Source organism: Vigna umbellata, chromosome 6 (genome assembly GCF_029865625.1).
Source record: "Vigna umbellata cultivar VRB3 chromosome 6, Vumbellata_1.0, whole genome shotgun sequence".
NCBI classification, from domain to species: Eukaryota; Viridiplantae; Streptophyta; class Magnoliopsida; order Fabales; family Fabaceae; genus Vigna; species Vigna umbellata.
This window is the reverse complement of record NC_142170.1, coordinates 7,587,670-7,602,865: the sequence shown is the minus strand read 5'-3', so window position 1 is coordinate 7,602,865 and position 15,196 is coordinate 7,587,670. Positions and strand designations below refer to the sequence as shown.

Here is a 15,196-nt window from a genome sequence, read left to right as displayed (position 1 = left end):
TTAACTAATTATGTAATTGATTAAAAACGCTAAATTTCATTTTTTTTTTACTGTTTTTAAGTTATCAGAAAACATTTAATTAGTTTTAATTCAATTTGAAAGATTGTGTATTGTATGATAGAGTTTCAATAGTATGTTGTGTGAAAGACTTAAATTAAAAACAAAGATAGTTATAAAATAAGCTTGAATCTTTAACAATATCTTCAAATATCATTAAAAGCTTACCTTGTGGAAAACGGAATGCTTCTTTAATATCAACAAAAGGATGGTGGAAAATCATAAATTTTCACCATTCATCATCCAAAACTGTATGCACTACAATGGTTTTAGGGTGTAAGAAAAAGAAAACATTGCCCAATTGATCCAACATTATGTAGGCCCACCTGAAAGCCCAATCTAAGAAAGGTCCAATAGAAAATGGGACCCAGCCTGCCGTGCATCCCAAGCTAGTAGTATATTATCCACATTCAATTCGTTGAACCACTTCAATCTTCTTCAAATAAAACCCTAGACTCCTCAGAACCCAACGCAAGCAGAAGAAAAAGAACAACTCCTTCAGACAAACCAAACCAAACCTTTGAACCATGTCAGGAGTCGGACCTCTGTCGCAGGATTGGGAACCGGTGGTGCTTCGCAAGAAAGCCCCCACTTCCGCCGCCCGCAAGGATGAGAAAGCCGTCAACGCCGCTCGCCGCACCGGCGCCGACATCGACACCATAAAAAAATGTTTTCCCTTCCCCTTGAATTTCTTCAATCGGATATAGATTATTGGAAAAAAATAGTTTTCAATTTTTTAATGCTTTTGATCGAAGCGTCTGATTGATTCCGTTGAATTTTTTTCCGATTAGTGATTTTCTTTTAGGAGTTCGGGTTAGACGTGTTGGTCTTTTATATTTATATATATGTATTTTTTTTTCTTTTTTTATTACGGTTTATTTCTTTTAGTTATGCAGGCAATTTTTATTTGGTGTTCTGTTTTTTGATTTTGTTGCAAGTTATTAGCGTGTTACCTTTCATCTACGTTGCTGTTAATCAATGTTTTTATTGAGTTTGAATATGGGGTGGGACTGTTGTTTATGGATTTACACGTTATAAGTGATTTTTGTGATTGTCTGAGAGATGGATTTTCTTGCATGTGGCACTTTAATGAATAAGAGTTGAGTTTGTGATAACGTGATTGGATGCTTCTGATTTAAATGTTTACCGTTTTAGTCTTCTTTGTGTTTGGTTGGTCAGAGTGATGATCGTTAAGTTGTTGTATGCAGATAATGCTGGAACAAACAAATCTGCTTCTAGTAGCACTTCATTGAATACTAAAAGGTTGGATGATGATACCGAGAATCTAGCTCGTAAGTATGCTTCACTTTATGTATTCTACTAATTCTGTAGTTTGCATTTTCTACACCCTTTAAAAAAGGTTCGTTCCATCTTTTCTTCGGTGAGAAATTTGCATGCAGCATGGTTTGATTGGTTCTATGCTATGACCTTTAGAAGCTTGTGTCATTTGTGCCAACCTTTGGAATGCTTACATGGTTAACTTAGGAAATTCATATTTCTTATTTAGCATGGGTTATTGTAGACATCCCAGACGTGCGCACACAGTTTTATTTCATCACTTAAAGTTAAGTTATAGAAGTCTATTCTATAAACACAGTGCAAAATGACTGAATAGCTTGGACTTGGTAGAGAAACTTTTGTGGGGGTGTGGGGGTAGAGAATTTCATTTGAGGTTGTAATTGTGATTTGGAATCTGTGCCAACTGCCAACACGTTTTATTTTTGCAAAATTTGTTCTGTTACCTAGCCACTTGAGCAATATTTTTGTTGTTGTAGTGAAGAAAATATTATCCTTTTCATTATTCACATAGCTATATTAATAACTAAACATCTAAAGTGAGACAATTCTGTTTGAACAAGATTTATTGTTACAAAATCACTTTCAGGTAAATGTTTCGAAGTATATATCAATCCGTTATTTCATTTTTTTGGTCCGAAATCAATTTTGCGAAGTTGAATTAAACATAAGATAAACTTTATTAACACTAATCCTGACACACTCTTAGTGTACTTGTGTAGTTCTATCTGCTCTAGTCCACGTGACAATTAGTACATGTCAGGGTGGGCATAGAACTAGCGACATTATGACAGTAGTCCCCCACCCATCTGATGCGAGCATATATTCTGTATAAATCAAGATCTACATTATTAGATTGTTATATCATTATGCTACAGCAATTATAAAACCGATTATTTCCTTCACTGTGCAATGTGGTGATTATATTTATGTTTCTGTTTGATGAGATAATTTCTATGGTGATCTGCAATTCTCTTTTGTCTTTCCTACAATGTACATGTGTTGATTATAGATTTGCTTATGTTTGATGAGATAACTTCTCTGGTTGGCAGCAATTCTCTTCTTTTTCTTACTTATTTTGGCCGTTGTTGTGTTTATACCTAGTTCAATGGTGATGTGCAATCCATGTAAACTCACCTAATGGTTGTGTATTTAGGTTGTTCTGATAACATTTTTATAGATAGAATTGAGGAGCTTGATTCAACAGAAGTGTGTTACTATAACTTTGATACCACGATATAACTTTGGTCATGAAAGAGTTTCTATTTTAATGCTCATACCAACATTGAACTTGTCTGCTAAGATAAGACTCCTGTTGTTGTTGTGTACCTTAACTATATGATATGAGGGTCAAAGATTGTGGTATCTTTTAGATTCTTCTGATGACATTTTCTTATAGATAGAATTTGAGGGGCTTCATATAAACAGAATTGTGTCGCTACATCTTTGATACCATTATATAACTTTGAACATCAATAGAGTTCCTTTTTCTTCATTATTTGAAGTTTTTAACATCAAAACTTCTCTTGTATATGATTCAACCTTAACCTTCCTACTTTAATGCCCATTCTGAGTCATTGAACTTGTGAACAGACGATCGGGTACCCACTGAACTCAAGAAAGCTATAATGCAGGCCCGGATGGACAAGAAACTAACTCAGTCTCAGCTTGCTCAAGTACTGTTCTCTTCTCTCTTTCACTTGCTTTCACAAACCTCATTTATACTTATGATTTTAGTTGGGTAGTTACTTATAACTTATGATTGTTTTCAGTTGATCAATGAGAAGCCTCAAATAATCCAGGAGTACGAGTCGGGGAAGGCCATTCCAAACCAGCAGATAATTGGCAAGTTGGAGAGAGCCCTTGGTGCCAAACTGCGTGGCAAGAAATGAAGCTGCTAATCTGACGGTTCTGTATGTAGTTTAAGGCTTTTATTTCACTGTCCAAGGTTGGTTGCAAGAGAGACTACTAGTGTGGCAACTTGAGTGTTTCACCTGCTTAAACATGATTATGTATTTGCATAAATAAAGATGTATTTCCAGCACAAATTATCTTACCTTGGAGTTGCGATTATGTGTTCATGATATAACTGGAGATCCACAATCTGTTCATTCGTTGGGATCTAGTGCCATTTAATATGGATAAGAAAGAACAAATGGAATTAAATTATACTAGTGCCTTTTGCCTAACCTTTTTTTCTTTTTGACTTTTGGACTTTCAGTCCTTTTGTTTAACATCTAAAGTTTAGGCAAAGAAAACCCTTTAAAAGATTAATGCTTTATGAAGAAAAAGTTTATTATTATTGTTTTTAAAAATAGGTTTAATATTTAATATCCATCTGCTTCAATATTGTTAAAGGACGTAGTAAATTTTTTTTACTGTGATTTGTGCGGTAATACTTGCTTTGAGAATGGCGTATGTATTTTTAGAGTGATAACATGTATATTTACTTATTAATTATTGATTAAATAGTATTTTTATAAAAAATAAAATTTACAATAAAAAATATGATATTATTGAGTATTTATGATAAGAAGGTATTATTTTTTAATCAATGAATTATAATTATATAAATATTAAATAATAATTTGTTTAGATAATGGTAAAAAGTGATTAAATATGTATTTTAAAAATAAATTACAATAAAAAATCAATATAAATTTGATATTACTTGATAAATTAAAATTATTTAATAAATTAAATGTATTTTACTAATTTAAAATGAAATATATATATATATATATATATATATATATATATATATATATATATATTTATTTATTTATTTATTTATTTATTTTTATTTTTTTATTTCTTTTTTGCATACTTAATTTTAAAAATTTAGTATTACTATTATCTAATCAATGTAAATATTTTTATAAAAATTGGAATGGTTTTGAATAATATTAAGAAGTTCATTTGTTATTCTCAATTGAGTTATAACTTTATGCATATAAATCGATAAAATTATAAACTAATTAATGGATATCTCACCATATAAGTCTTGGTTTTAGTCTTATTTTAGAAGGTAACTTTTTTATCTTCTTTTTTTATTCAAATATGATCTATTGGTTTAAATTGTAATCTTTTTTCAATTATATAATCAACTATTCTCATTGATATGTGGTCTTTTAGTTTAAAAATGCACTTATATTGGGATCTTTTATGTCTCGTTGAATGATAAATGATGATGAAGTTTCATTTAAAAAAACATTGTTTTGCTAAATATAACTATAGTACTTATAGTATATCTTATTTTGTAAAATCTATATAAAGTTTCAAATTCTTAGACATATTTGAATTAAGTGAATAATTAATAATATATTTGGAAGAGAAATTTTTAGAAGGTAACTCTTTTTATAAAAAAAAATAATTATTTTATGAAACAAAATTTTATTTGAATGCATAACTAAGTGCGCACTCACGGATTTTTTTTTTTAAATTTTGATTAAGAAAATTAATATAATTACTATTATAGTTTAATAATAGCTTATTTACATAATTAAATTTAAGTGTTTTAATTATGTATAGTTATATAAAATACTTAAATAATGAATTGGATAGAATAAGAAAATTTAAATAATTAATTATCATTATTTTTTATAACAAATTAATTAAAAATAAATAGCATTATTTTAATATTGATTTTTTATGTTAAAATAATTATTATTAATAACAATAATAATAATACTATCAATGATAAAAATAATAATAATAACAATAATAAAATTAAAAAATAATATTTGAGTATGAATTTTTTTTTAAGTTTAAAATTGATAATAATTAATTAGTGATGTATGATAAAACAATATTGTGTATGGTTAAAAAATACAATTAAATTTTTAAGTTATATATTATATTAAAATAAACTATGTATGTACATATCTTTGTTAAAGTAATATGATCTCATACAAAATAAATAATCTTGTAGTTAATGTTAAATTTTTAAATAGATGCACATGTAGATATAAACAAAAGAAAGAAATATTAAAAATATGTTGCCATATGAAATTAAAGAAAAAAAGAAATTAAAATTAAAATATTAAACAAAAATAACATAGAGATATGAATAATCAACATAAAGTAAAATGCAAAAATACTCTAAAATATAATCCTATTAAAATAAGTTAGGGTAACGCGAACTTGAGGATAATTTTTTTGAACATATATTGTTATCAATATAGATAGTGAGTTTATAATAACTAATTAGTGATGCATACATATTAAAATAAAATACATATACATATCGTTGTAAATAGAAGCACACAGACAGCATAAAACATAGACATATATTGAAAAATATTGAAATATGAAATTAGGGAAAATAAAGTTAAACTTAAAATATTATAAACAAATTAACATGCACATATGAATAATCAATTAAAGTAAAATACATTGTGAAATGAAATCACTATTAAAAAAATTAGAATAACATAGAAATTGAGGTTAAATTTTTAAATAAAAATACAGGCAATTATTGTTATCAATATAAACATTGAATTTATAATAACTAATTATTGATATAAACAAAGATGTTTACTTTTTTGTTTGAAAAGATAATATTAGGATTAGAAAATAATATTTCAATATGAGTTGGTTTGTATTAAATTACAAAAGTGGCATTATACTTGATAGAAATATGTAGTAAAACAATATAGTTATATGATTAAAATTGAGGTCACATTTTTAAAACAGAAATACATGCAGGCAGCGGTATTGGTATCAATGTAGACATTATTGAGTCTATTTATTGATGTGTAGGCGAGTTTATTCTTTTATTTGGAATGGTAAATATTTAAATTAAAAAATAATATTTGGATATGAATTCTTTTGTATTAAATTATAAAATTAACATAATAATTAATTAGTGATGCATAATAAAACAATAATAAAACAATATGGTTATATGATTAAAATTTTAAGTCAAAGTTTTGAGTTATATATTATATTAAAATGAGAGGTGTGTTCACGGTCGCTGTTAAAGTAAAATATATTTATATTATGAAATATGATTTTGTAGATAATGAAAACAAGGTTCAAATATGTCTTTAATTTATTAATTATCAAGCAATTTTGTTTTTAAGTTTATTTTTCAATGACATATTTTAATTATTTTCTTTAAGAAAATCATAATTTTTGTCGTCCAAAATCAACTGCTCTCGGGTGCACCTATTTGAGTTATGCTGTTGTTAGTAAAATTAGAAAGAGGTACTCCCACCTATAAATGGAATGTCGACAATGATTATATGAACAATGAAGTATCTCTCCAGAATAAATTTCCAATGAGATAATTAACAAACAATTTATGACCTCCTAGTCTGAGAAAATAAAAATATTAGCTGGTTAATGATAGACAAGCACCAGAAACTTTTGACTTTTTTCCAATCAACTACTTTTGACTGGATTTTAGAAAATTAGATGGTTAAATTATTTATTTATTTAATGGACTTGGACAATTGGCTAACATTTTTTTACTTTTAACATTGGATACGAAGATAGCTTCAATCATTGCAGAAGGGCACCATGATGGTAAAGCATCTCCAATTGTACATGTCTCTGGTGAAGAGATTTGCTTTAAACAAGTATTTTGCTAGTTTTAAATTTTGAAAATTGATATTCCAAATTGATGAAGTTAAAAGCTCATAGAGCGAGTAAAAATTTAATTCATTTTATTAGTGCATTTATATGATTGAAAAGAAATAAAATTTAATGCTAATCTGTAGAAAATTACTAGTAAACCTCATTTTAATAATATCTGCCTTTTGTTTCCATTCTATTGTGCCAAAGATGGGTGTAGTTTCTTTCACCTTTGATTACAGCTGTTATTTGTTGTACTTTTTATGTATTTGCATTTATGTTAATTTTTTGGTATTTCATGAGCAAATTGGTAACAAAGCGGATCGTCTTAGAATTTAATCAGACAGTCTTGGTGTAGTAATTTTCTGTTGCTTTAATATCTAGTTTGAATATGTGATAGTTTGTGTATGTGATTTCTAGATCGTTCCAAACTATTTGAATTTTCTAAATGATTTGAATACCTAAATAATTAATTATTACGAAGTAAAATAGACTAAATGTAGGAGAACCATATTAGAAAGTGAGTTTTTAAGCCTAACTCAACCCCACAAAACCGGCTTGTAAGGTGAGGTTTGCACCTCACTTATATATTATAAATTGGTCTTATCTCTAGTCGATGTGGGACTTCCAACACACCTCCTTCACGTCGAGGTATAGACATCTCGTGCGTGATAGTAGAAATTGGGTGGTCCAATAGCGGCCCGATTGCGAGTGGAATAGAAGAATAGAATGCCCACTTAGAACTCGCTAGGATAGGCACTAACCATGGCTCTGATACCATATTAGAAAGTGAGTTTTTAAGCCTAACTCAACCCTAGAAAACCGGCTTGTAAGGTGAGGTTTGCACCTCACTTATATATTATAAATTGGCCTTATCTCTAGTCGATGTGGGACTTCCAACAAACCATCGTAATTGCCAGCAATGTTTCAAGTTCTTTCTTCGTTGACATTTATCATGGTTGATGCAGATAAAAATACATTGATGAACCCGATGAGATGGCAGGAGAGAGGTTAATAGTGAGATGAACCCAGTCCAATAGCTTGGTGTCACGTACCTAGTAGGAACGTCCCATTAGACCGTTGTAGACGAAGAGAACGAGGATGAGAGGCTTTCCGAGGGGACGACGGAAGGCAACGGGGTCGAGGTGAAAGGTTGGGACGGAGGTGGTGGTGTTGAGGGTGGAGGCCGAGGCAAAGAGAAGGAGGAGGGCCGCATGGGTGGGGAAGATATTGGAGCGGATTTTGTAGAAGTAGGGAGTGATAGAGAGATATGCACCCGAGAGAGTGGAGAGGGTTTGGTAGGAGAAGGAAGTTTCAGAATCAAGAATCAGAGAGTCACATTCGACGCAGGAAGGGAGAAGGAACCATGGTAATGAGAAGAGAAAATGACAAAACATTTTCACTTAAATTTCAAATGACGTGGTATATTACCCTTAGCCACCTCAGCTTCTTTTTAATACGGTTGGTTTTCGAGGACGAAAAATTATGGTTTAAGGAAAATGATCAAAGTGTGTTAAAGTTTAAAAGAGGGACTAAAAACAAAATCACTTGATAGTTAAGGGATTAAAAACATATTTAACCCATGAAAACAATACAAAGTTAATGTTAAAATTTGTAATTAGAAGGACATGCACGTATGAACAAACAAATATATATTGAATATATATATATATATATATATATATATATATATATATATATATATATATATATATATAAACAACGATCTTATAAAATTAAAATATAATAAGGTTTTTAAAAAAAATTATATATAACCAGATCACTCTAACACTATACTCTATCGCTACTATAATCTGAAACTGCATCAAATGTATCACTAAGGTGATCATTACAATAAAAAAAATCATACACAAAATAACACAGAAGAAAAGGGTAAACTAGTGTGTAACAATAATATTCAAACAACAAATATATAGTTATCATCACACACCATTCTTTCAATAAAACAAATATATCACATATGAAAATATGTACAATACTAAATTATCTGGATACATGTATTAATGTTAGACTCTGGTGTGTTATGCACTTGTAGTATAAGGATGACACTTAGTGGTGTCTTGCTACTGCTCAACGTCAAAACATTCGTAAATTTTTACGCTCAATGGTACAAAACTGACACTCAACGGTTTGGAACTAAAAATTCTCACAGACCTACATAATAAACTGGAGGCTCAATGCTAGTCTACCACTGCTTAACGTAATAGATATTAATAGATTGATTTTTATGATTTGGGGAAAAGAAGACATGTTCAATTGGTCAAACTAATAATCCTTCTTAGTACTTTGATTAAAAATAACTTTTAATGTCAAGACATATGCCAATTGACTTAATTGATCAGATCCTAAGTTACTCAATCAACACAAATTAAACCAAGACAAACAACATGGCAAACATCCAAAACAAATCAAATTCAACATATCAAACTTCATTATACAACTCAATCATACAAATCAAAATTTCAAGATATTTATAACTTAAAACAATGCAATGAACTTTCCTTATCTAAAAGACAAACCAAATAGCTTGATAACCCTTATAACATTCTCAAACGCACAATAAATTCTATCTACTCCTATAAATAACAAACACGATTAAGGCACATCATTAGAATCACTAAATAGAGACTAACAAGGAAAACTCAAACATTATATGTGATTCAAAATGGATCACATGAAAAGAAGAAAATATAGACTATGAAAAGAGATAAAAGATCAACTTAATCTTTTGAAGAGAAATTAATCGAAGAAAAATAGAAAGCTCATCTCAAAAATTACTCTAGTAGTATTTGATATTTAAATAGATGAACAACCGTGAGAAAAAAAAAACTCTTAAAAAAATGTGTTTACAATTGTGTGACTTTAAATTATATAAAATAAACATAATCCAACAAATATTATAAATATATCACATATGAAATCTGTTGTTAACATGGAAGGCTAATGTAGTAAATTCATATTTTTGGAGGAAGGAAATTACAGTAAAACCAATACACAACCAAAATTGAAAAACAACAAATTTGTCATTCGAGATATCTGATTTTGCACAATAAAACAACAGTAAAAGGTAACATAATTTACAAAAAAAACCCACTCCAAGAAACAGCATTTTCTATAATAAGCAAGGCATATACGGAATAGAAAAGTGAAATGACAAAAAAAAACCGTAAAATATAACAGGAGTCAAAGCGTGAACAATGGGTATTTATGAATTTTCAATAGTCCTTTTCTTAGGTATAGTAGATTTTAAAAGAAATTGAAATTTATAAAATAATTTGAATATCTAAAATAAGATAATTTAAAAAGTTAATCAAATAATACTTATTAAAACAAGCATTTTGTGCCCTAAACAAATATGGGCCACAAACTAGGCCTCCATGTATGTCCACCGTTTCAAATTAGCAAACACCAAACAAATAAAGGTGTTACTCCCTTCACCACCCCAAATGCTCCTGCACCTCCTCATTATTTTTTTTTATTTCAAAAATACTCTACATCTCCCCATTATTTTTTTTTATTTCAAAAATACCCTACACATCCCCACTATATTCAACAATATTTCTCTTTCTCTCCACATTAATTGAGCATTCACATGGCTCACATTTAAACTTGTGATATATTGCAAAATTTTATTTACATTTTTCCTTAAATAAGTTTGGTTCAATCTTATTTTCACTGTTCAATATATTTATTTTTTCTTCAAATTACTTAATAAATGGTAAAATTTTGTTCTAAATTTCTAGAAAAATGTTAATATATATATATATGTGTGTGTGTGTGTGTGTTGTGTGTGTGTTGTGTGTGTGTGTGTGTTTTTTTTTTTTTACATTTAATATCTATAATTTTTAACATTATATTATGTTTTAACTTACCGACATGTTTGACTCAAATAACTTGAATAAAGTATTTAATTTATTAGATAAATAATATAAAAATATTATTAAATACTTAAAATATAAAAGAAAAGTTATTTGTTAAAGATTTGGAATTTATTTAGTTCTTTCGTCATTATAAAGTTAGTATATAATAATAATAATACATTATTTACTATTAATATTAGGGTTAAATATGTTTTTAGTCTCTAAACTATTGGCCGTTTCTGGTTTTCGTCCCTCTTTCAAAGTAAGGTACAATTTGGTCCTCATTCTTTTCGAAACGTTCGTTTTAGTCCTCGGAATTTTGGTTTTAGTCCTCATTTTGTTGCTAAATGAGGACCAAATTTTTAAACGGTGTTAGTTTTTGAGGACTAAAACGAACGTTTTCGGAAAGAATGAGGACCAAATTGTACCTTACTTTGAAAGAGGGACGAAAACCAGAAACGACCAATAGTTTAGGGACTAAAAACATATTTAACCCTTAATATTATTATGTTTATTATTTTGTATTTGTATCTAACTTTTAAGTTTATAAAATGAAAGTGGTAGAAGCACTACTATCGAAGTTTCCTCTTAATTTTATATTTTGCAATATATCAGAAGTTTAAATCTAAGCCATATAAATGCTTCATTAATGCAAAGAGAGAAAGAGAAAGATTGTTGAGATAGTGGGAAGGTATAGAGTATTTTTAGAATAAAAGAAAATAGTGGGAAGGTACATAAACACAACACTTGAGATGGTGGAGGGAGCAACACCCAACAAATAATGAAGTCAAAGTGGACATATAACCAACCAAAATTGATTTTGTCATAAAATTTGTGCTTATTTTAGATGTGTAAACTTATTGAATAAATTTGTCTTGATTAATCAAAATTTGTCAAATCAAACACACATGGAATACGGTTACTCTTCAAATTCTTATTAGCACCCATATTTAATGACCATGTTATTATAAAAAATGTCTTCGTAATCAATCAATTGGAGGTACACAATTTTATTCAATATAAATATATTTCTCTTATGAGATAAGCAACCATTTAGATGAAGAAGAACCAGCTTACATGTAAAATCATATTCTAATTCTCATTATTCTTACATGTTCAATTAATGTTACTTGTATACATTTCAATTCAAATACACTTAATAATAATTTTAGCATTTAATATTGTTTTATGTAACATCCAAAAATACAGCAATAAACCAGAGTTACAATAATTACCTAATACATAAGTACGAGTCTGACCGAACGGTTTACAAAAGTTCCTGCCGAACGGTCAGATTAAAATTCAAAAGAGAGGAGGTGACCGAACGATCACCTCACAATAAGACTACTATCTACTAACCGAATGTTCCTACTGCTCGGTCTTCACTTCTATTTCTACCAAATTTTTCTCTTCCAGCGCTTCTTCAAGTAGCTCGCCTCCTTCTGCTCACATCCACACGGATGATCATTGCAACGACAAGAACGGATGTACAAAACAGACAACATAGGAAATGCATGGTAAGCTTATGTAATTTAATTCATACATACACATACATTTCAAACAATCCAACATACAAGATAGATTTCAGCGTACGTAATCATGCAAAACCTATCACTAGATTAACTGTCCGGACTGTATGAATTCTGTGTAGCTACAGGCGTGCACCCGGGTGATGTAGTAACTGGGATACACTCAACAGCTGTCACCCGAGGTTAACCCTATCTGTCCAAAGTACCCCTAAGGACTAGGATCTCCTGTCGTTCCCAACATGACCTACTCTCCTCTACGTGAAGACGAGTACCCACGGAACATCAGGATGAACAACCAGCTTAGCATGCCCACAGTCATACTTTACCAATTTCAGTATTCAAGCATGAGTCGTTCCTCCCCGGAACGCTCATCCAAAAATCACAACCTTTCCACATCTCATTTTTTTCATCTTTATCTAATAATCATCTCATTTAAACATTTTACACAAAGATCCGTTCGGGTACAATTTACCGAACGTCCAACCCTGACTCAGAACGAGACTGAACAATTTGGAGCTAGACCGAGGGCCTCAAATTCCAGAATAAATTTAGATCAAGAGGTTTACTATCGGTTTGAGAAAGAAACGAAGTACAATCTAATATCACGACCAATAAACAGAACTAACATAACTTGTAAAATGAATCAATTAGATGAATTGACTCTTAAGAACTTTTTACCGAGCATCTAAAAAGAAAATTATACTCAACACTAAAGCTCCAGGCCGAAGCCAATAGACACAAACACTCCAAGAGATTCAAAGAATAATACATAGAGGAATTTTCATGAATAAACCGAGCGTTTATGAGAACTTAGATTATTTAGATTTAGTATTAAGAAATACGAATGTCAGTTAAAGACTGAACACTATAGGGAGTGAACCTTAGTGGTTTGAACGAATGCTAGTATTAGAAATTAGCTTAAGGAAATGGAACGAGTGCCTGGTGTAAGATCGAGCACTAGTCAGTACGAGCGCTTGGTATAAGACCGAGCACCCATAAACTTAACATAAAAAGGCTTGATAACATAGTACGATAATGTTGAAGTAGTGTTTACGAACAATGAAATATACAATTACATATATACTTAGATTTATAACCGAACGTTAATACCCAACTGTGCTTGGCCGAACGCTCAAGCACAGTCTTTTGAAGTGTAGACGCTCGTCCTCAACTAGGGTTCTTCCCAAATGAAAGAATCCACTACAACTCTCAATTCACTAGAAAACCGAACGGTCAAGGACCGTTCAGTAACGTACATACACTTTCTTAAGAAATTTCTTACCAGAATCGCTATCATTCAAATTCAGTTCTTAACATACAGTTTCATACCTTTATACATTCACACAATAATCCATTTTTCATATCTCATAGCATCCAAACATAGAAATTTCATACATTTCATGCATCATAACATAACACACTCATTTTTCATATCCAATCAAATCAATGAACGTTCGTGCAACACATAATCATATAAATTAAATTAATAAGCTTCCCTTACCTGATACGTGAATGAACGTCCTAAAGGTAGGTTTCGGTTCGTCCGACTACAAATCTTTCTACTCTCAACGATCCACACTCTTCAAACTAAACCAAAACAACATGAACCAAAAAAATAACTTAGACTACACGCCCGCATGCAACCAGGACTTGGTTTGCATGTAACAGAAGACGAACGACTAAAGACAGATACACTTACCCGTTCAAACTTGAAACTTGTTCGGTTCAAAATGAAGCTTGGGACGCCGGAAGTGCTTCCACGGTGCCTAAACAGAGATCGAAGTAGAGAAATGGTGAGTTTTGGTAGAGAGAAGGGCGAGATTCTAGAGAGAAGGAGGAGAAATTGAAAGATCAGGTTCTGGGGAAGAAGGTGCATGCAGAGAGAGTGGGACAGGTTTTTCAGAAAATCAGTTTTGCTTCCCACGTCTAAACGAACGTCCGCTCGTCTGCTGACACCTGCATTCCACTATATGATTTTCGAATCCTCGTTGATTGACACCTGGCGTCCGTGCAGAGGGATTTTGGGTGCGTTTTTAATGATTCTGACACGAGGGATTTGGGTGCGTTTTTCCGAGATCTTACATTTTACATTAGTTTTTATGTTTATATCAAGCCACCAATAATGTTTTTAAGAAATATATACCGACAAGTTTTTTGTGGAATAATACAAAGATAATGTTTAGAAAAACAACAAATAATCTTATTTAAATTTTGTATATGTCTCTGTTTCTCTACGTTGCCTTTCAAACTAATAAGAAAATAATATTAAATAGTTGTCTCATATGTTATTACAACTTTAATGTCCATTATTGGAGAGCAATTTGTTTTTTTTTTAAACCTATTTTACTCATATATGGTATTTTCTAAAGTTTAAAGAAAAAATGGTTTGAAGATATTTATTTGTGACAAGAATAAAAAATCATTAAATAGTATAGGTAATATCGTTTTTAAATTGTTATTTTTCAAAACTTTTATTTTATATTATTAATTAAAATTACACTTTAAAATAATAGAAAAATATGTTAAGAATCTAGGTGAGTTTAAGTTCAGAAAGAAATGAAAAGTTTTGTATGTGAATTGTGTTCGGATCTAATTAGTATTGTATTTTTTCAATAAACTCTCATCTATACAGTTACATAAATGATATCATAGTAGATAATTTTATTAATATGTTCGTACAAGTATAATATGATTCCTGGATAAAATATCTTTCAGGTTAAGATGAAATATTTGTAACAATTTTTTATTTTTCCTATGAGTGTTCCAAAGGGTAAGTCAATTGCTATACTGCAGGCCTATGGACTGTGAAGGTATCTCTCTAAAGAATTTTCCGAAATTCCAAACACTGTCTTCTTG

The 15,196-nt window shown here is 30.0% G+C and overlaps 1 protein-coding gene across 1 annotated transcript; it reads left to right on the top strand.

Moving 5' to 3' along the window:
• The first annotated feature begins 486 nt into the window (after positions 1-486).
• On the top strand, positions 487-3,527 carry LOC124842278 (multiprotein-bridging factor 1b). The gene is made up of 4 exons (XM_047318726.2): positions 487-726; positions 1,266-1,349; positions 2,947-3,029; positions 3,126-3,527. Exons 1-4 carry the CDS (start codon positions 585-587, stop codon positions 3,243-3,245), a joined length of 429 nt encoding a protein of 142 aa, XP_047174682.1. The 5' UTR covers positions 487-584; the 3' UTR covers positions 3,246-3,527.
• Positions 3,528-15,196: the final 11,669 nt, after the last annotated feature.